The sequence below is a fragment of the Cariama cristata genome, unplaced genomic scaffold, assembly GCF_000690535.1.
Source record: "Cariama cristata isolate BGI_N322 unplaced genomic scaffold, ASM69053v1 scaffold24799, whole genome shotgun sequence".
Classification (NCBI taxonomy): Eukaryota; Metazoa; Chordata; class Aves; order Cariamiformes; family Cariamidae; genus Cariama; species Cariama cristata.
The window spans coordinates 15063-38222 of NW_009634455.1; the positions used below are offsets into that span (position 1 = coordinate 15063).

The 23160-nt window shown below is 40.8% G+C and overlaps 1 protein-coding gene across 1 annotated transcript; it reads right to left on the reverse strand.

The window, feature by feature from the left end:
* Window positions 1-790: 790 nt before the first annotated feature.
* STAT1 (signal transducer and activator of transcription 1, 91kDa) lies at window positions 791-21958 on the reverse strand. Its single transcript, XM_009707166.1, has 21 exons — window positions 21814-21958; window positions 21026-21170; window positions 19655-19753; window positions 17676-17771; window positions 16872-16950; window positions 15679-15770; window positions 14939-15090; window positions 14510-14668; window positions 13168-13260; window positions 12668-12727; window positions 11444-11473; window positions 11268-11361; window positions 10307-10348; window positions 9723-9806; window positions 9120-9218; window positions 8475-8610; window positions 6643-6698; window positions 5438-5532; window positions 2997-3144; window positions 1468-1651; window positions 791-870 (listed from the first exon to the last, which is right to left on the reverse strand). Exons 1-21 carry the CDS (start codon window positions 21939-21941, stop codon window positions 791-793), a joined length of 2151 nt encoding a protein of 716 aa, XP_009705468.1. The 5' UTR covers window positions 21942-21958.
* Window positions 21959-23160: the final 1202 nt, after the last annotated feature.

The window sequence follows — 23160 nt, forward strand, 5'->3', positions numbered from 1 at the left end:
TGCAAGATACACACTGGCAGCTTTGCTCTCCTGTTCTTCATCCCTAGCCCCATAAACAAGCAGAAAGAACAACTGACAGCAATCCCAGTCTAACTCTGGATTCCCAGCTTTTCCTACACATTTGAAGAGACACGTTCTTGTGTTAAGTGTCTGATGTATGTTCGAAGGGTGGGGAAGGAAAAAAGCAAGTTCCGTCTCAACCCTCCCGTGAAAGGTTGGTTTATGGTACATACCACAGTATCAATCTCTGCTGGGCCCACCATCCGAGACACCTCATCAAACTCTTCAGGAGACATGGGGAGCAGATTTTCTGGAGACTGGAGCCTGGAAGGGTGGCTAATAGAAGGAAAAGAGCAGGGACAAACCTTCAGTAAAGAAGTGAGGCAAAGCTGGGCTACCGTGTCTGGATCTGAGTCCAGCAGGGCCACTAATGAGGTCTCTTGTGAAGAAGACCCAGCCTATGAGCAACACACCTTTTTTTGCAAAGCCAGCATGGCTTTAAATGACAACTGGGACTACTCAGTCATCTACATTCTAATCAAACGAGTCCAACAAGTCTTCTAGAACTTGCTTTTCAAGAAAGTATTTGCCAGTACAATGACCTGCAAGTTTCTAGGGTTTTTAACCTAAAAATAGTGTTTCAAACATAGCACTGCCTGAATGTGGTGTGATCAGATCCTCAAAGAGGAAAGATCTGACAGGGGCACCTACACCTTAAATACTGTGAAGGGACATGAACTACATAAAAAGTTATGATCATTTCCTAGAAATCCAGCATTTCTGTGCAAACTTACACTTCAGATACAGAGATTAACTCAGTCTTGATGTAGCCATTTCCCTTGCGATCATCCAAATCCATAGGTTCTGGTGCTTCAAGGAGAAAAAAAAAAGCTTGGATTTAATGGATTGGATTGCCATCTTTATTGTACCAAAAATAAAGCCTGCGACCCAGATAACATGCAAGTCTCTCTCTCATGCATTTTACAGCACTACGGTTATATCATTTTCTAGTCTGATTTTCCTTTATGCTTTTGCCCTATAGAAAATGGGGAATAAAACCTCCCCTGAAGTTTGATGTAGCTGTATCAACACATTCTGCCAGGCCCACACAGCCAGGATCAGTCCTGTGTCATGGTTCCAGCTGTTAGTATGAACCTACATCTCTGCAAGATCTCACAGGCTCACATGAAAGCTGAATTAGAGGGCCAGTGACAATGACGTTTTCAGTTTTTGATCTGACTAGATCTCTTGTTGTGCCTCTTTTAAAACAGACCTTTTCTCAACCTCCTAAAGCTTAGGTACGTGTTCACACCTTTCAGCTGAGCAGCACTCAAGCACGGGATAGGCTGCCAAGACATTCGGTCCAACTGCTACCCTTTCTTTCTGTGTCACAGAAATTACACAGTGCCCAAGTACCTCAAGAACAAACATCACATTTAGACTGAATGAGCCATTTATAGCACTCACCTTCCTTAGGCCTGGAGTAGTATTTGCCAAAGGCATTGTCTTTGGGTATATCTGGGTACAAAAATCTCAGTGGATTTTCAGGAATGTTTTCAGCTGCCATCACTTTGTAGTTGCGTATGATATCAGGGAAAGTAACAGCAGACAGCTCCTTCTTGGTGTATGGTTCTACCGAATGGAACTGGGGCTCTGCAGATGAGAGAAGCAGCAACTCTTACAGGTGGTTTCAAAGTTTTTTCTAAACCGTCCAGATAAGCTACAGCTACTTCCACAAATTCAGAGGTCACATGACCAAAAGGCTTACCTGGATGGGACCTACTGTGCTGCAGGTAAATATTTAATGACTGTCAAGGGGAGCACAATTGTTTTGTGGGAGTAGGAAGGCATATGGGGGGATAGCATATGGTGATGGCTCTTGGTGTATTTTGTATTCAGAATGACTGGGGTGATTTGTCTGTGGAAATTAACTGCAATATTTCATTAAATAATTTAAGTTGTGCTACCTTTTCAACCTTCTTCCAAATGATGTCATTCAAACTCTATTGCCTATTAGGAAGTTTGATCCTAATGCACCACTTGGAGCTCTTCTGAATCGTAAAAAGAGACAGATGAAGTCTCCCTGAATGTGCCAAATACTGTCACCCTTCTTTGCTTAATTTTTGGATGTCTCAGGTGTGAAGGTAGCAAAGGGAAAGAAGTCATTCAAGAACATTCAGCAGTTTCTGTCACAGCTGTTGTAGGTCTTGGGCTCATCCAAGCAAAGTGTCAACAGCTGCACCATCCTGGCAGGTGGGGCTGATTTAAGTAGTATGATAAGGGAAGAATGCTGATTGGATGCAGGGGAGGTTATATCTGTTTGTGGTTTTTAAGTCCCTAGGCTTCCTTGAAAGAGGATGAGAGAGTAGAGCAGCTAACTGAAGAAGCAAGTTCTTCATCAGCCCTCTTCCTGGAAATGGGAGAAAGGAGAACTGCTTGGAAAATGAAGTAAGTGAATATGTGGTTTATGTAGGGAGAATGTGGGAAGCAAGGAACAAATGTGTTGGACCGTGAGTTAAAGCAAGCTGTTTGAGAAAGGAGTATTGCCCACAAGGTGAAGTGGTGGGAGAGAACAATACTACAGGGGGCTGAATGTGGCTGTAGTGAACCTTTCCTGGGAAAGAAATGTCTGATGGGGAAGGTGATATGGGTTTGGAGGGAGATGCAGGTGTGCATGTACTAAAGGTGTCTCGCTGAGAGAACCTCAGGAGGCAGGGGAGACAGCCTAGGGAGTTTGTCCTCAACAAACTTCCAGGCCAGAGGCAGTATGTGGGAAGTGTTATTAGTCCTAGCGAAGCCTTGAACAATCTACTGTGTGGCTTATGAGCTATGCTGAGTAAGATATATGTCTGCTATTGCTTGTGGCCTGTTGCTTGTAAGGGTGGGGACTGCTAGGGTGGTGTATTGTATTGGTTCTCAGTGTGAAACAGAGGAGCATAGAGACTTCTTGTTCTGATGTAAGCTAACATTTTGAAGACAAAGATGTTTGCTGTTACTGACTTACCATTTGGAGATCCTTCTACCCAAGTAAATGTGATTGCTCCCTCTCTGCTGCTTTCACTGAATCTTAGTAAAAATGTTCCTGGACTCTGATCCTTCAATAAAGCACGTTCTTTCTCTTTACTGATGAAACCCATGATGCAGCTGTAATGTTGAAAAGAAAAAGTCTTTACTTCTCAACAAAAAACCTAAGCTATGCTGGGCTAGCTAGGAAAACTAAAAAGCTTTTGTCACTTAAGAGCTGAAGTACTTGTAAAAGCCTTGCAGAAGGCTTTGTCCTGTGAACAGCTGTAAAGCTAGCAGTAGGACTAACGAGCTGGAGCTGCCATGTGGAAGCCATGAATCACCATAGCATCCCTCAGCACTCTTCCTTTGGCCTGCTGGCTTATACAAATATTTTTCTGAGCTTGAAACAAGAGATTGACCTCTGCTGTCAAAGCTGGGCTGTGGAAGCAGAAGTGAAGTTATGTGTGTAATATGGTCAGATCCCAGCTAGCAGTTTTAACTTCAAAAGCATATTAAGGAACAGTTGTTTCTCTTCTGTAGCTGATGAAACAAAGTTTGCTAGCTACCAGATTGCATTTGTACAGGTGTGGGGCTTGCACACATTTTCTAGATGAGTTGTTAAGCTTGTGTGACTTCAGCACCCCAAATTCACCACGCTCAGCAAATGTCATTGTGTAGGCAAGGAGGCCGATGTGGTAATCGTTAAGAAATGGATTGATCTGAAGAGGTACTGGGGAGGGAGTTGTACAAGCCAGCACTAGGGCACAACCCTCATCAAGCCCCAACTGCTTTTTTTTTTTTATAAGGTCAGAATTTCTTTGCACTGCTGCTTATTCCTCAAAATACTCCATCAATAATGAAGTTTTAAGTACTACTACAGTCCTTCTGTGCATTAACTTAGGGAAAGTGCTTTTTGCACACAAAAAAGACTCTGAAATAATCATGATTTGCTTAGAACTTCAGATGCTGTAAGCTGTCCTGTTTTATGGGGTTTTATTTTCATTTGTTGGTTTTTTTTTTAAATGGCATGCTTTAGGTAACAACTGTGTTTGGTAGTAAATATCACTTGTATAATGAAAGTCTTTTGCCTTCCCACCCCTCAAGTATGAAGAAAGGCAAGTGTTCTTGAGGCTGTAATACTTATTCTTTTGTATACAAAGGGAGTCCCTATCCTAATGAATACTACAGACTTGTTTCTTTCCCACTCAAGTACCTTTGCAGTTGGCAAGAGTTTTCCCTTCAGTTTCCCTTTTTGCCTTTCTAGGAAACAAAGATCCGTGACTATCCAACACCACCAACTGAGAGAGGAAAAACTACTACTACTAAATCTCTGGGTTTGATTACATTCAGGATTTAACTTGCACCTCTTCTTTCTGTTAAACCCTAAACAGAGGATTGCTCTTGTAACTGAGAGCAATGAGTAATGCTATTCGAGACTGTATACTATCAAAGCCACATGCAAAAACAATCCTGTAGCCACACAGCCATACTGAGGCAGAACACCAAATAGGACAGAACTGCAACTCTACTCCAATAATGGTGGCAAAAGTTCCCACTGCACTGGAGCCCACTTAGCTAAGAAACATGTAGGTTTTAGGCAGTGAAATAAGGCTTTGACAGAACTCATCTGCAGCTAGAGGGTAATAATTTGAAGCCTGTTGCTGAATGTAGCAAGGTGGAGCAATCCTGCTGTTGTAGATCCTGCAAACTTGTGGGATACTAGGGTACTCCACTGTGAGTGCACTGTTGACAGGGTTTCATAATGTGATGAAACCTAAAATACAGGATTGTGACCCTGGCTAAACCTGTTTCTGGCAGCAATTACTTCTGCAATCGCCAATACCAGGATCAAAAGTTTACTAAACCAGTATTAAAGGGCGAATGGAACTGGTTTTCCATCTGCCAGAGTCTTACTGCTTAATACTACTCCCTTAGAATCAGCACAGAGCGCTTTCTGGGCGCGGGGCAGATGGAGAAGCTCGGAGCCTGGCTGCTGCCACCTGCAGGGCACTCGGTAGTGTTCGTCGGTGGGTGGGTTGGGGTGCTTTAAGATGGATGACCACTTTGACTTGAACTTTGTTGCACTTCCATCTTCCCTGTCAAACACAAAAGAACCCTCTGTTCTAGGCTGTGGAAAGAACCAATTTACAGTGGGAGCAGAGGCAAAAAAAAATAATCTAACATTCAAAGCCCTGCTCTGTGACTTAGATAGGACAGCTTGGTCATCTGACATTTTAGCTTTAAGCAAGTGCCTCATCAGAGGCTTCCTCACTACCAGAATCCATTTGCCTCAGACTTTTCTGGCTGCAAATTCTACTTTATTTGATTCCAGCTATCTGTGCAAACAACCTCACAACCTCAGCATGCAATTGCTAGCCTAAATGAGAAGTCTGAGGCAATGACTGTGTCTTTAACTTCACTTAGGTCTTACCCATCATTCCAGAGACACAGGAGGTGTTTCTTAATCAGTTCCAGGATTCCCTCAATCCACAGCCAAAAGGGGAAATTTTTATCATTTATATTTTCCTGAAAATCAGAATATGGAAAAGGCAGGGGTGGGAGAAGGAAGAACAGGGATAATGAAACATGAGTTTGGTTAAGCAGAGAGGAAGCAAGCTCTCAATCCTACCAGCATCTACTTGTTCTTGCATTTTTTTCCCCATCTTTCTTCTTTCCCACCCTCCCTGTATTCTCCTGTGATGTTTTTTTCCCTTTCTGTTTCTCTACTCCCGAAGGACAGAAACTATTGGGGATGAAGCATGTACTGAATCTTAAGGCAAGAGGCAGTGTGAGAGAAATGCATGCAATGATACTGGTCTAAGAGCAGAGAAAAGGCTCCAGTTTCTGCCTGGGCACTGTCCTTATTGGAGCTCTTGAGCATCCAAACCATCCAATGGGGCTTTCAAACAGGCTGGCTAGTGGAACAGCTTGGAGATGCTTTCTGTTCAGACTTGGATTCCAGTTCCTCATGACACCTCCATATTAATGAACCTGAGTGCCTGTAGGTCACCAGAGCTTTGCTCTTCCCCTGGAGTTTGTTCCTCCCTGCTGCTGTCATCTGCTTATCTACATCAGTTTAGAGTCTAAAGCCAAAGAAAATATGAAGAATTCTCCTCCTGCTGCAGCCAGGGTTATGAAATCTAATGATGTGGCTTTCTGCCCCATGCTGACCCTCTTGGCTGCCCTGTGCTAATCTTCAGCCCAATCCAGTTTTGCCCCTGGTCTGGGAAATGTCCTTCACTATGACAGAGAAGAATAGTTTATTTTACTGCTGTGTTTGGTTTTTTTTTACATTTTCGGTAATAGTTAAAATGGAGCACTAGTCTACTAATAGCAACTGCATTAATAACAATGAAGATGCTGTGTTTGAAAAATGCATTTTTCTGTATAGTTTACATGGCTCAAAATCATCTTCTCCTTGCTATTATAAGTCCTTTTTCTTCCTCTGCTGCTACTTTAACCCCATCATCAAAACCTCCCACAACCATGTAAGCTCTAGAACAATTAGGGTACACTACTGAAGAAGAAAGCACCCTGGGGGGGGGGGGAAACCTCCAACCACTAAAACCCCTAACAAACCCCACAAACCAAGACAAAGCTCCCTCTTCCATCTCAGTTTTTAAACTGTGTTCATACCTTGCAGAATCTTGTCCAAGGAATAAGGCCATCGTGAAATCCTCCGCTTGTTGGCCCTGAACAGAATAAATTGACTTCAGTCATGTTTCTGTTTACTTACAACACTGAGCTGTTAGACTAAGGAAGAAAAGAAATGGAAGGCTACTGTATTTGCACGGCTAGTGCAGGCAGAACTTGTAAAGTTCCCCTCTGGAGAAGTTCGTGGCATCAGCATGACCAAATGTATTTAAACAGACCTTGTGTAATGGGAACCAATTCATTCTGATACTTTCTATGCTGTGCTACACCCAAAACTTGCCAGTTTCAAAATCCTTCTAGGAATTAGACTGAAATCTTGATCATCTCTTCTCCAGCAAAACAAGAAAACTGCAACCCATAAGCTTTTCTGTAGGAGCTCAGCAGGCGCTACAATATCTATCTGAGATTAAGTACTTCCCTGTCTCAATTCCGGTGACTTGTAGGTTTTTTGCCCCAGAAACTCTTGAATCCTAGGTCTGCCCCAACCACAGACTCATTTCATTCCTTTTGCAATCATTTCCCCCTACCTTGTTTTTTATGTCAACAGTGTTTCACAACCACATCAAAACCACAAAGAAAATGCTATGCTATGACTGCAGTAGCCAGAGCTTTGCAGGCCCTGACTGTATTTGGAGCCAAATTCTTTCCATTACAGATCATGCTATGGATTTCAACAAAGTCAGAAATACAATTCTTTTTCCTCTCATCTCTCTCTAAAAATAAGTTGGGTTAGGGAGCTTGCTTAGTGAGACAAAGTATCTCTCAACTTTCACATCACAAAACCAGCAGGTGAGTTGTATCCTGGCACCCTGTTAGATTCTGTGTCCCCTTGCACTAAGGAATCCTGAATATATAGTGTTCAACTACTTGGATTTTTTTCAGCAACTAAATACAGCTGTAGAGATAAGATTTAAATAGCATCCCTGCTGTTACCAGAGCTTGACAAAACCTCTGAAGTTCTGAAATGCAAGTTGACCATAGAAATATGTCAGTGGTCATTTTGTCTTTATGATGGTTAATTAAGCTAAAAAAATTACTCTTCTTGCAGAATTCTGAGAAGTAATCTACTAAATCAGTAAGCTTTTTGTCAGATCTTATGTCTTGGGGAAATCGGAGGAAGGGAATGAGAGACTGGAATGCTGTACTTGCCACCTACACCCACTAATGTCAAATCCCCTTAAATACAAATGCTTCCTGAAACTTCAGGTTAGTGGAACATACTGAATCAACAATATTTTTTTTATCCAGAGTCTACTATGCAAACTCCATGGCAGTGTCAAGTGCCCTGCCTATCAGGCAAACAGACAAGGAGTTTGGAAAACAAAAATTCATGGCCAATTAGGCTTTTACTAATGACTCTCATCTGGGAGATGTTTAATTTTATATCCTTTAATAGTTTCCTAGTGTTTGCACTTTGATATTGCAACTGTGTTTATGCAGAGTAAACACCCACTGTAGATGGGGGCATGCATGAAGTTAAAATTAATGGAGATGGATTTAAAAACAAAACCAAAAAAATGCCAAGAAACAGCCACCTCAAAGATTGACTAAACATGTGCATTACTCTGGTAGCTCTTCAAAAGGCAGAAGTAGACCCAGTCTGCACTGCCTTAATGCATAGAACTCCTAAGTTGCAACTGCAGATCTTCCTTCATGACCTGACCTTCATTTACAAACTCTACGATACTGAAAACTGGAAAACACTTAATTGCTATGAAGTGATATTGTATAAGGGGGGGGGAAGGTGTGAGAGGAAATGAAAACTTAGATTGCAGAAAAGATGTAGAATTAGCTTCAATTCAAACAGACCATACCAAGTAGCTTCTCTCCCAGCATGCTCAGCTGATCTGCATTAAGTCCTCTCTTTGTTACAGAAGAAAACTGCCAACTCAGAACTTCAGAAAGTTTAGACCACTTTGCATAAGGTGGATTCAGAAAGAAGGACAAGTTCTAGAAGGGAAGGGAAAAATACAATCTATAGTTAATAAATATTAATTTTGGATGCCATTTGAATTAATAAGTGTATTGCCAAAACAAAATGCCGATTTAAGAATGGATGTCAGCTTGAGACAACTCTGCAAAAGCAGGCTGCTATTCTGACAGGTTCTCTTTACCAGGAAAAGCAATCTCTGGGACTCTGCTTTGGATCTGTCTTCTCCCAGTGGGTACAACTCCTAGATTACTCAAGTGCACTGTATTTGAATCCCTGAATGTTTATTTGGCTTCTCACTGTGTACTGTATATACTGAATACAATGTATACTACCCTTACGTGGGTTTGCAACATTGCTCTGTTCAGGATAGGGAAGTAAGTCACTGTGCCTCTCTCTAAATCTGAAAGCCATTAAGTCATCTTAATGACTCTGTAACGCATGGAAAAAATGCAGCAGCCACTTATATACACATAATGTTTCAAAATTACATAGTAGTTCTAATACAATTTTGGTTTTTTGCAAATACCTTGGGATCAGTAGACAGCATGTTGAACCATAAGATAGAAGCCCATCCACTTGGGAGCTGGCTCACGTTTGAGATCACAACAATGGGAAGGGATGTAGTCTGAAAGGGACACAAAAAGAAACATGTCAGACTATCCTGTATTGCTACTGCAGTCCTCCTCTAGATTACCCACAAACCCATTTCCATTTTAATTCCCTGCTTGCATGGTCTTAACTTTTTTCACTCCAAGCTTGTATGTAGGGGAGAAAATGTCAGTATGACGAAGTACTAGAAAGACTTCGGTGATTTTGTCCAAGACTTTCATTCAGTGTCAGTTATGACAGCACTGATTGTAACAGTAGAGTTCATAGCGTATCACTTCTGAAATAAATGGAAACTGATACTTAGAATGCATATCAATTGGTTATCAGATTCTTTGCAAAGCACATCTGCTCTTACTTACCCAGAGATTTAACAGTATTCTTGCTGTATGAAGCATCACTCATATATTTTAAAATAACGGAAAGTGCCTGATATACTAGTATTTCAAAAACAAAACAGTTTAGATTATCAGCATGAGTGACATACAGGAATTTAAGTCCATCTGTTTCATCCAAGACATACCTCTAGGTCTATTACCAAGCCAGGCTGGCACAGCTGTGTCTCAAAACTCAGAGAGTGAAGTTCTTCTGTTACAATGAGAGGACCCTTAAAAAACAAACAACAAAAAAAAACCCCACAACAACAAACATTTCAGGGACTGAAAATTGCTTGGGGGAGAAGGTAAGGGGATTTATCATTGGGAGAAACCTGCCCAGGGTTACTTGCTCTAGACCTCAGAAATAGTTTACAGGTCAAAGTCAAGTGACAACACTAACTTCTTAAAACTGCCTGTTAGAATGGGTACTCTCTAGGTATTTTTTTTTTTGGCTCCTACCTAGAAGCTACAGAAAAATCTGTCCTTGCCAGAAAGTCCTGTTAAAGCTAGATGCCAGTGAGGGAGAGTCCAGAAGGACACTGTTCTGGCAGTGGTTCTCACTTGTAGACACCTCTGTCATGGATCACTTCTTGGAAATGCTGAACTCCTCTCCTATTGATGTGTCATCCTGTGTGTTTCTTCGTGGGGCTGAGCGGAGCATTGTCTTAAATGCCTGAATGCCTTTTTAGTATTATGCAAAAGCTTTACAAACAAGGTTAGTGCTGCTTACCTCATTTGTTCTGCTTCCTGCATTTTTCTGTTCTTTCAGTTGCTGTAAATGAACAAAAAAATCAACTGACAGGTTGGTTTGTTCTTTTTATCTCGGCAGCAAATGAAAGTGGTAGAGGATGGAAATGTTTGCATGCTCTAGTTGCTCAACTGTATGCAAACTTGCTGCACTAGTGTCTGGTTCTGTTTGGTTTTAAGCTATGGAAGTCAAAGGATTAAACTGTAGATAACTACTACTCTTTTAGAAACTATTCGCCTGTGAAAACAGATGTTGCACCACTATGATGTAATGCCTGTATGTAAGAGACCTTAGAAGAACAGAAGCACTGTGAAATCAGGAAGGATCAGATGAAATACTGGTTTATCAAAGTACTCCTCTGAACTGGGCAATAAACTCTAGACAGTGTGTGTTCTGGACAATGAACAGAGGAAGGGAGACTTCCATGTTCACTAGTTCAGGACTTGCATTTTTCCTTTCCTGTTGTAATAATGGAACCAATCTGACTTATCTCACAATCTGCAGATCAAAAGTGTTGTATAGTCTGCAGAAGGCACTGAATTTCTTGTAGCTGCCGGCTCCTAGACAACTTTCATCTTCCAGACTCAAAGCTCTTAAAACTACTCCAAGCTTTCCTACCAATGGGCTTTCCTCCAAAAGGCCCAAACCAGCATTTCTAGGCTGCTTTTCTTCCTTCTCCAAAGAATTGCAACGTAAGCTGTATGGCAGCAAATACTCATTTGTATTTCCGGCCCTATTTCAGTGACAAAAGCAATAGCATTTAAATTGAAACAAGTCAAAGATTTCATAAGGGAAGAACAAAGAAAAAGGAGAGATGATCACAGTTCCTCTTATACAAAAGTAAACAATGACTTCAGTAACAAAAGCAATTTGTCTCCTTCCCACCACACCCTCTGCCCACATAACTAAATGGATGTGTCAAAGAAAAAAAAAATTTGCCTACCAAGTGTCTGAATTCTGCTGCTAGACTTCCATTAGTAGATTCTTCCATGTTCATTACTTTTGTGTTTGTTCCCAAAATATTAAATTTCCTGAACCTTCACAAAGAGAGAAAAGAATTGAGTCTCAAATTCACTGAAAGAATCCAACATTAGTGTACTAAACTGTGATGTCACATACCCTTTGACCGAGTTCTTCTCACTTACATCTCTGTCAAGAAAAAAAAAATCTTTTAGATTCTGCCACAAAGAGAAAATACATGCATTTGTTTTAGTAGCTGACTGAGAATGGGTAAAATGCTTCTGTGAAATCTTTCGTGCAAAAGAGGCAATTGGTTCAAGCAGTCAAACACTGTGCTACACAGGCTGTCTTTTACTGATGTTTGTATTTTGCTATAGGAGATCTATAACCAAAGAAAGTCCTTTCTTTTACTACATAGGCTTTAACTCTTGCTCTGAGGAAAAAAATTATATGGCACTGTCATTCTAAATCTGCTTTCAAATCATACAACTTGTTGAATAAATTGCTGCATCACTTGAATCGGTTTTCCCACCACTTGGGATTTTACTGAGTTGCATTACATCTGGCATGCTTCTCAGTCTCAGCTCCCACATCCACATATGAATTTCTCTTCATTTTCCCCATTCCATGCAAGCTTCTGGACCCCAGAGCTGTTGCAAGGGACTTGCCCCCTTAAAGACTTGAATGGGGAGACAAAAAACCACCTGTTTTCTTAAAAGCACAGCCACTGTCATTATTTTGGAGAGCCTGTTATAAATTTAGCACGTTAAGGGCAGGGAAAGAAATGTATCTGAACTGTATTGCTTATAAAAAGCTGAACTTGCTTACAGAAGATTGGTAGTAGTCTGTTTAGATTGCTGTAAGCTTTTCATTAATTGAGAACATGTCACATGTTAAAGGTAGACTGTTTATACCCCTGATTCAAAGACAGCTTTAGGATAGCTAGATTTCTCACTAGAAGATACCCCAAAAGTAAGGTATTTTAAAGACATGACTGGAAACAGTGGAGTTTAGTTCTACACTCTCACCTAGTGCTAGCCCAAGTGAAATGCCCACAACAGAGAAGAGGTTGGCAGTGCACATGCTGCCCAAGCGCTGCTCTGTGCCTAGACTGGTTTAGCAGTAGTAAGCTCCCCTCAGTGCACCTGAGTGGAGGTGGTGATAAGAAGCTGAGGCTGTCTCTACTTTGTGAGATATCTCTAATGGCAAAGAGAGATTTAGAGCAAGGGCATGGGTAAGAAAAAGGGAGGATGTACCTGCTGCCATGGAGAACCAGTCTGCTCCTGGCCAGCTCAACACTTAAAATATGACTGCCTCTTGGATTTCTGAGCACAGGGATTGCTTACCATTAATGTACACAGGGATGACAAAAAAGCAACGTACTTATCAAATAAAACTTTCACTTTCAAGTTGTAGTTCAATTCCTGCAATTTCACCAGCAATCTGGAAAGAGAAATTTTTTTTTTAAATGACTGAAATTGCAAAGGACAGGTTCTCTTCTATCACATTGCTTACCACAGATATATTTAAGCTGCACAATTCGGAGCCACATACAGGCTCCAAGCTTGCTCCATACAAGATAACCTTTAGAGAGGGAACTAGATGGGCAAATAAGTTAATTTTTTGCATGATGAAGCGGTCTGCATGTGTCTTCTGCTGTTTGGTTGTGCTTCTTACACACTCAATATCCCCCACTTCTGGTAAAGGGTAAAAGCTGAATGCATGTTAAACTTTGTTAGAAGATATCCCTGTCACATGGCGCTTTCTTCCTCCTGACCTTAGCATGTGGGCTACAGTGTAAGATGTGCAACCCTCTTGGCTGTAGGAAGCCAGTGACATGAAAGCCTTACCACAAAACAGGAAGGGGGAAGACGAAAACTTACCTCAGCTTTACAGTAAACTGTACTCCTGTCTTCAGGACTAACGGCCTCTGAGGATGTGTTGGCATGCAAGGCTGCCTCTCTACCACAAAGGAGCTATGGAAAGAACAGATTAATGGCACTTTGACTTACCAATTTTGTCTTTAAGGAATCAGAAATTACATTAAAAGTAAACTTTAAAAGAGTAGTGATTTACCAGTAGTACTATACGCTTTATTAATTCAGTTTCAATCTGGACAGGGGTCTGTGTGTCTGTTTCTCTCATCTGTATTGATGAGGCTAGAAATGCGTGTATAGAGTGATTTCCTAAGGGTTGGCTTTTCCTAAATACATTGACTTGAGGAGGGAGAGTGCTACCTCAAACTTCCCTAAAATCAAACAGCATGATATAACTAGCACAATCCAAGTGAGGAGTGTGTGTTTGCCATTCCCAGTGCTTACTAAATTCTTATGGTGGCAGTGCTGTGTAACAACACAGGCCTGAGAGCTAGATAAGTTAGCTGGGGATTTGATAAGGGTTAGCTAACCCCAAGGAGCAAGCTCCTGAGGCTAACCTGTTCTGATACACCCCAAACTGTTGCTGTCTTGGGTGCCTTTTGTGTAGCACTGTGCTGTGTAAACATAAATCCTGAAGTATTTCTACCCTTAGCAAGTCCTAGGAAGTATGGAGACCTTCCCTTCCACTATACTTGCAGGCAAGATAACTAAATAGCAGCTGGATTTCTAAAGCTCTTCCTGATTGCCTTCTGAAAAGCAGCGCCTGTGTTTTCCAATTGAAGATCAGCAGTCAAAGCATCTGAATGGGACTCTAGAAACCTGGTTTCTAGTCCCCCATACCAGGGTGTTACCTAGTGTATCTAAGCCCCTGCTCTTATCTGCTAGATCCAAGTCATCTTCAGCATTAATTTTTATCTACTGTATGTTTACAGAATGGGAGTCTGATCTTACGTGGGGCAACTACCACTACAGTAACTTGCATCATGGAGATGGTAGAGAGAACAGGGCTGGCCTCTCTATGCTAGAGACAAAGGGCTGGAGAATCTAGTGTGTATTTATCTTGGTCATAGCTTGGTGCAGATGGTTTCTTGCCTCCATCTACTTGAACTTTGCAGGGCTGAAACTTAAAGCAAGAAACGGACTAACAGACTTAAGAGTTTGATTCTGTAATCAACACATATTGTAGCACAGCTCCTGCTAACTGAAACAATGACTGATTACAAACCCTTTCCATGGGCTTAAACCTGTGGGAAACCCTAGCATGCAGGAAATATTGAGGGAACAGAAGGAAAGGTGCTCTCCATCCATTTAGTCACACATACACAAAAAGATCCTTCTTGTCTGTTACCTCTGGATGAGTTGTTTGAAAAGACTGTATGTTCGGTCCTGCAGAACTTGTTTATTTTTTGTGATGGGATCGGGGTCATAAGTAAACTTCTGTTCCAGTTCTTCAAGCTTTTTGAGCTGCTGACGAACTTGCTGTAGACTTTCAGCAACAATGGTGAACCTACAATTACACAATCATTACTTTTAGCATGTTTTTGTATTGTAATAATGCTGAGACACCAGCCAGGTGACACTTGCTAAGGACTAGGTAGTGCACAGAGAACACTTCTTGCTCATTGGAAATACGATGAGGTAATAAAATAAATGAAATGTAGTTATGCTGCAACAGAATGAACATGCATAATACAAATCAGTATACTTCACAGATCTGGTGTTCCTCCACAACAGAGTTCAAATTCCTGTCCAATGCAGTCCTTGACCAGAGACTTACCAGTTCTGTAGCTGGTCAAGACAGGCGTTGGGTGGGCCACCAATGCATGCAGTCTGTTGCCTGTGTTTCCACTCCACCAGCTCCTCATTAATAAGAGCACTCTGTGTGTGCTCTGTGGTGTTCAGCAGCTGTACTATCTTGTTCACCACTTCCTATAGAGAATATTCAATTACTCTGTTTATTAGAAATACTTCTTGTAGGGAAAGTACTGTTTTAGCTAATGCTGTCTCTCTCGCAAAGTTCTGCGAGGACCTCAAAGTAATAGTTTCTGTCAACATCCTCTGTTTTCTAAAAAAACCTGCTTTTTAGCTGGAGTATTTACCAGATTAAGTGGAGAAACAAAGCATATTCAGTATTGCTGAATTCTGAAGACTCAGTCTTACATCCATGTAAGTCCCAAGTGTCTATCTGGGATCACTCAGTGCTTCTGTAGATTTGAGAATTGCAGCAAGAGTGAGCACATTTAACTTTAATATAGCTGCAAACTTTTTAAACAGTTTTTTCCTCAAGAACATGACTATTAAGACATCTTTTCCTTCTCATTGTTCTTTTAGCTTTACCTGACAGAGTTAGATAAAGGTTGCTAGAAGAGAAATTAAAGGGCTTACAGAGATTCTAGATTTTTCAGTCAGGATGGGAAGAATGAAATCCTAGTTCAAGTGACAGTAGTAGAAAAGTGAAAATGAACATGTGTTCAAAATGAAGTGCTGTTGCCTTCTGGAAGAAAACTTGAGTGCTACCTTTCTCTTGATGTCAAGTGATAAAAACATCTTCTTGAGATTCATCTGTTCTTTCTTATATTCCTCCTGCGACAAGTTGTTGGACTCGTGCTCTGTAAAATAAGTCCAAATTGTGAAGTTGAGGCTGAAGGAGTGCTGAAGTATGGGTAGGGGAATCACTGGGGAGAGGAGAGGACCTGCCTGGCTACTGTCAAGTATATCTTTAAAGCTTATGGGAGGAAATATTTACTGCCTCCTAGCGTTTTTCTTGATTCCTCCTTTGCCCCTTCTGAAAGGACAGACTACACTTAAAGCACTAATGCAAGAAAAAGCCACTATCCTAGTGAAGTAATTGAGATGTGAGTTTTTCTTGCTTTTTAGAGCAAGAACCTGCTTTAAAATAAAGATTATATTGTGTAAAGACACACACTGAGCAATTTGTTCTCATGTTGACTTCAGACATGAATCATTCATATTACTTAACCTGGCAACAGAAGTTAACTGTTATTTCAAGGGAGGATGTTTACAGCCTCCTGAGGGTAGCCTGGGCTGACAGATTCTACGTAGTCACCCTTGCTACTACCTCTGCTGCCTACTGATCTTAAGTTAAAGGTTCCTGTCTGCTTCACAGAAGTGCTACCTGCCTGCAAGTACAAAGAGCAAGATTGTGGCTCAGTGCCCCCTTAGGGACACGTTCGAAAGATACTCTTCTCAGGGACAGTCAACTGCCAATTTGTGCTGGACACTGAAGCCTTTTCTAGAACAAACTAGTCAAGAAGAGAGACAGCTCTATATAATGAAAACAGTGTGGACCACAGCTGCATGTGCTTCCCTTGGTACAAGAGCCTATAAAACTTGAAGCAGGAAAGCATTTGTGAAATACAAGACGGTAAAGAGAAGTCTAACTTAAATAGTCAAGTGCATGGTTGAATGGTCACAGAGTCTATAGGGTTTGCTATTTCTAGTAGCAAAGGGATGTAAAGGACAAAGGAATGCTGTGTTAAGAAAGAGGCTCTCTTACTTGTAGGAACAGACAGATGCAGAGAATGCATTTTCAGGAGTTCAGGTTTTGGTGTAGAGCAGAATTAATGAAGGAAGGACATTACCAGTAACTTTGGCTGCATACTGCTAGGTTTGGTTTCCTGACCCTAAGACAGCAGAGTTTACTCTTGCAAACTATATGCAATAGGGTATGTCCTTGATAAATTACTCACCTCTGTTTTGCAAGGTTTTACATTTAAAGTCATATTCATCTTGCATATCCTCTAATGTCTTGATGTCTTGCTCCACATCCTATAAAGCACAAATGAAGGTGGCCACAATAATTCAATACTTTCATGTAATGCAAGACTAATTCTGATTAGGAATTGCCTGGTACCAGCCCCTTACAGAGACGAAGTCCAGTTTTGTAGCAACATGTTTTCCTGGAACTCCATAATGGGAAATATCCCTAAAATTATTCACCATCCTTCCCTCTTCTCAGCTAACTAAAATTTTTTAATTATAAAATACCAAAAGGCCCTCATTGTCTAGCCATATAAGTTCACAGAGTTTAAGAGAACTTAGCCTAGAGTGGAAAAACTTGGAACAGCACACAGCATTTTAAACAAACTTTCAAATTCTTAGGTTTTGCTTGGAGAAAAGCTTTCTGCCATGACAGTATTTAAGACAAACATCAATATGCTAAATGAAAATCTATCTTCTAGTTAACAACAAACTGGTCAATATATGATTTCTTAAGAGTTTTTCCTCAGTTGCTAGTATTTCAGATGGGTAAAACGTTTTTGGTGCTATAATTTAGGCACAAGAAATTTGATCTTGCTAAACCAGTCAAATCCCAATTTGTATTATGGTACTATTGACAAATAACTACTTTCTCTTTTCAGACAATCACTGGTTACAGACTTGAAAACTGAACCATTACCTTATATTTATTTGTCATTTTAGAAAGTCTTATGTACTGAAAGCTTTTCAACATCTGTGAATCAACAAATGGTACTTTAAATAGTTATACTTACTATAACACTGTTTTTTACAGCCTTTACTTTCACATCAAGCTCCTTCTGTTTGTCCAGCATTTCAATCACAGTGTTCTGTATGCTCCCCACTTCCATCTGAGCGAAGCAAGCAGAACAATAACAGGAGTCAAACCAGAGTGACCCATGACAGCAAATACTTTTTTCATTAATGTAAGTTAGTGACTTTTGTTGACAACCAACCGGATGAAGAATGGCTTGTTCTGATAAATCATACTAAGGTTTTATAATATAAAATCAAGTTCAGGTGAATTTGCAAGAAAAAAGGGAGGATTAAAAATGCCTGTTGTGTGGTGATGCTGCACTTTTTTTCATCATAGCAATGTAAAGCTATAAACATGTTCTGTTTTCTCTCTGGACAAATCTATTCTTCTGTTTGCTTATCTTCTAAATGTATTTCAAGAAAACAACAACTCTGAAGGCTGGATGACATCAAGTGTTAGATTCATCCATACAGGATAGGGGGAGAAACAGGCTAAGAGCAAGAACAAGATAGGTCTGTGTACAGGCGAATGGGGTAACTTGGTACACAATTTCTTTCCTATAGGGCATTCAAGCACATTTTAGATCTCTGTAGAGTTTCTTTGAAAGCTGACATCAATATCATTCAGGAAGCTTATTGCATGACATCACTCAGGGAGAGCTGCAGTAATATGAAAGACAGGATTTTTCGTTTGACTCATTAACAGTACTATTGGTGTTAGAAACTTGCTGTTCCTCCAATGTGGGACAGTCAGGTGTGCATTGTTGCTCTGATTAACGCTTCAACTTAGGCTAAGGTTATCTAAAGTATTTAGGTAAACTGCCAAAGGTCCCCCATCATAGATTTGAGTCAGACTATTATGGCAATCTGAGCGTACTCTAACATTCAGGATTCTCCTTTGATTTCATGATGCTTAGAATTGTGCTTGGTCTGCATTTTATCTCCTCAGCTTTGGGAAACGAGAACATTTACCAGAAAGCAGAGGTAGGGCATGGTGTTGTACCTAGTAACAACAGTGAGCATAGCAGGACTTATTTCCCTTTTTGACCCAAATGTATTGCATGCTGGAAAGGCAGTTGAGTGCTTTGTCATGTGCCAGGACAGAAACTGAACAGCTGTGCTGCAGCTACAAAGGCTCTGTCAAGAGTCACATTTTTAGAGGAGCTGTTTTGGACACAGTTGCATTGGGTCCCTTGTTGAAAGCCCATACCCGACTGCTCTTCCCACTCTACATTCAAAAACTTGCCCTAAAGGGAAGTATTTCAGTATTGGAACTTAACATGCTTGGTGAGTCATCACTTTATTACTACATAAGTGGATTACATTTAGCTATATAGCTTGCATGCCTTTGCCAATGGCAGAATTTTTTTTTATTGCAAAACAGTTCTCCTTGTAAAGGAAAAAACAAAAAGATGAAAAGTCAGAGAACAGACAAGGAAGGAGAAGAATACAGATATACCTATGGTTCAGAGGAAGGAAATGGGCTTCATTTAAAAAATAAAAATAGAAAGAAATACTTGGAGATAACTGGGAAGGAGAATGATGCATCATTTTCCCAAAGAGACAGTCGAGAGAAGCACCAAGGCTCTGCTGCTTAATACGGAGTAAATTCAGGAATAAGATGCAGAAGAAAAAAGCTGAAATCTTGTTGGAGAAATAAGTTAAGCACTAATTATTAAATTACAATAAAATCTGAGCACATTGGGCTATACTACAGAAGCATTAAAAAACAGTGTGGCATTTACATCACTCAAGGAATAAAAAATACTTCCTGGCTATTTCCCCTCCAAATGATTCATACAGCACAAACAAGCCACACTTTCCAGCTGGTACCTATCAGTGTTCATTCTTCTGTCTTTAAGAAACATATTGTTGGGCAGAGAGGACAGACTGTTTCCTCTTTCAGTCTTCTATTCCCTCTGTCCCAAATAACAGGAAAGGGTAGATATGATTGCAGTAGGCATTCCAAGACTGTTACCTGATTTGACAACTGAGCACTGTTCAGTATTTTCTTCTCTTCTTTCAGACAGTTGTAGATGATCATTGCCATGTGTATTGGGTCTTCTTGGAAGTGATCCTGGCATTAGAGACAGTCTACTGTTAAAGTTCTTACCCATAACTTGTCTTTCAATAAACTGAATGGCAAAAAGATTAGCGGGTGACTGCATGTGAGCCTCGAGGCACACGTTGGTCTTAGCACACTCCAAGACTACAGGGATTGTGACAGCAGCAACCATCTCCAAGAATGAGTTTCTATTTTAGTTCGTTAGTGTACAAAGAGATGGAACTCAGCATGAAACAACAGGAAAGGGTCAGACTATATTACTGGGAGAGAAGTGAGATACAACCCTACAGTCCTAGAGGGAGCTCATCTCTCAAGAGCCACCCTCCCACACCTTTGAAGTATAGCTGCTGGATATGAAGGGTAGTTGTTCTGGTTTGACAAGTACAGCTCTTGCTCAGAGATGTAAAGGAGATATGTTAGCTGCCATTTGTGAGCACACAGTCAAGACTGCATAAAAATTCAAACTTATTGTTTTACATGCATACAAAGTTGAAATATGCTGTAGATTGAGTACTGCCCTGCTCTGCTCAGAATGGTGCTGCCCCAGGGGGTCACTGAGCTGTACCAGCCTTCTTGACTGATCTTTCATTGCTGATTTATAGTTACTATCAGATAAGGACAGCCTGGTCAGGTTCTCCTCTCCTCAGAAAACAGACCCCTAGCCACTAACTTGTGGTGAGGAGAAGCTAGGTGTGTGGGCAATAGGCTGTGGAGAAGGTGACTCTGTGGAAGATCCTCTGGCATAGAGCCCGAGAGTGAGGACTGGCTAATGAAAGTAATTAAGTCCGCTAAGGATGTGTTCTGCACTACCACTCGCTACCAATTGCTTTGGCCCTTTTCTTTGTCAGTACAATGAGATGCACAGAAGTGCTGTCTAACGACAAGTCCATTGCTATTAACTGTAGTTCTGCAGTTAGACAGGAAGGATTTCTTCCTCTGTTCCTTCTGCATCAGAAGCTTATTAGGACACTGAGGAAACTGGCTGGGGAAGCAGTGGGGTAAGTGAAACTACATTTGAGCAACTGCTCCAAATACATATAGTGTAAATACTTTACAACTTTCTCTTTCCTAGAATTCTTGGTAACTGTACTGGTAATGAAACTAACTTTGTAACTGTAGCCAATTAAAACAAAAATGGAGTGACATCTGAATTCTGGCTTTTAAATTAGGATTCTTACGTGTTCTCTCTGAAAATCCCTCATGGCACGATAGTTTGCTTAGAGGCATCTAATTGCACTACTGAAGCAATTCAAGCAAGTATATAGGCATATACCCCAGGCGTACCTGAAGATTACGTTTGCTTTTCCTTATGTTGTGTTGCAGCAAAAAGTTGTTTTCTATCAAGAATCTACTAAATTGATCATCAAGCTGTGACAGCAGGTCATGGAATAACACCGTAGCAAAAGATACGTTGTTGGCTGCATGTTCCCTAGAATAATTTAAGGCATGCTTGTGTTAAACACGCTTTCAATACAGCATTCAAGAAATGTATACAGGAGAACTTTATTTTTAATCCCCAGCTCCAGTTGTAGTATACGCAAGCAGTAAGCATTACCTTCAAATGTAAGCCAGTTTCATTCTCTCAACTTTGACTTTACCTTCCTTGATACAGAAATGTTGTTTTTCTCTGTTCTTGCCATATTCTGTGCAACTTCATTTACTCATTCCATGCACATGAAGAAGCTAAAAATGAACCTGATTCATGTGCATGTTGTACCACTCTTCTACAAGAGGACACTCCACAGAAATCTTGGCAAAAGTTCAAAGTCTGTGAACAGTGAGAGACTGAGCTGCCAAGGTAGTAACTGATTGGTCTTAAAAGAGCTGCGCTCGTTAGAGACCAACCGAGGGAAATATGAGATAGCATACTTGTTACTCTAGGTGTTTGGCCCCTCTAGAAAGCCCTGAAGAAGGGCAGGAACACAGGCTATAGCACTGACACAGCTATGGAATTGTCCTACCAGCAAAGGTTCACCTAGCAGCTTGCTTCCCCAGTATTCTTCTGCTGTCTGTAACTGCATGTATGAGAACACTGCTCATCACACAACCTGAAGGACAATTTTTACGCTTACCAATCCTGGTTTTCCAGCCACTGTGCCAGGTACTGCCTGATCTCCATAGGAAAGCTGTCATCGTATAGCTGGTGAACTTGCTCCAAAAACTTGGAATCAAGTTGCTGTAGCTGATACCACTGAGTCATCCTGAGGAGGGAGAACAAAAATCGGTGTAAATGTTTAAGTAGTATTTGGAGTGAACTGGTGCAAACTAACTCATTTAAAATTTTCAAGAACATTGGCAAAATTGGAGGAGTAGGAATGAAAAGTATGCCCAGCAAATAAAACCACTTTATTTTCACCTGTAACAGTTTTAGATGCTAATCATTTAAAACAAAATACAACTACTTCTGTGCTTGCTTTAATTAAAAAAAATAATTTAAAATTGCAAATCAAGGCAGTGCACTATTTCACACAAAATACTAAATCATCCTTCCCTATGAAAACTTGCATTTTTTTCCTCTGAAGCCCTTTTCACAGCATTTAGGGTAGTGTTACTGCTATCTTGCTTAGGGATATGGGAATGAGGACCTGTGTGTTTAATATCTGTACTCTGTAGGATCAAGATCCTGTGTGTGGAGTTTCACCTTTTGTTGGTACAGATGCACTCCCCACCACCAACGCTGTGAGTAGAAAATCAAAGAAAACTCTAGGGGCTCATTTTTGTGTGCTATTTGTGTCCCCACTTGCCTGCTCTGAAAATGGACTAGATCAAGTCACTTTAAAGGGAGAAGTATTGGAAAGATGTTTTTTCTACTATATTTTTTAGTTCCTATGATTGAACTTTCAGGGTTAAATTCAAGTAATCTGTGCAGGAGACACAGGTTACTTAGATTAACATGACTGAAAGAAGCCATGCTGTACAGTAACACTTCTATGACACAGTGGCTTTATGTTCTGATCTATGGTCTCCAGCTGCAGATCAGTTAGTCTTCTCACTGGGCTGCAGGTTAGCATCTTGTAGCGCAAATGGCATGTAAAGATACGTCCAAGGAACAGTCCAGGTTGAGAACATGGGTGGTGAGATCCAAGTCTGCTTGCATCTGCAACTTTTAAAACAGGCTGATAGGCTCTGTCGAAGGAACTGGGCAGCATTGGGGTGAAGGACTGTCTTGGATTTGGCAGGAAGCCACTTATATTAGTGTTTGTATGCCAGCTCCCCTGGCTGCTGAGTAGCGTATGCTATGTGTGAGAAGCGGATGAGAATTGAAACTGCTATTATGTTTTAAGAGAGGGCTTTAAGGATTTTGATGTGCATGGGATTCAGATTACAGGTGACATGACATTTGAGTATGCTGTAGTGGCACCAAGGCAAACAATTAAACATGTCATTGGTGAGGAGAAGCTGGAAGAATTTGTCAAAGT

Bases quoted from the DNA above. Each gene is read 5' to 3' on its own strand.
- STAT1 (XM_009707166.1), bottom strand. From the start codon at position 21,941: ATGACTCAGTGGTATCAGCTACAGCAACTTGATTCCAAGTTTTTGGAG. The intron at 15,091-15,678 runs GTAGCACTCAAG...TATTCTCTATAG, and splicing joins CACTTGACATCAAGAGAAAG to GAAGTGGTGAACAAGATAGT. The intron at 13,261-14,509 runs GTAACAGACAAG...TTCTTTCCATAG, and splicing joins TTCAAACAACTCATCCAGAG to CTCCTTTGTGGTAGAGAGGC.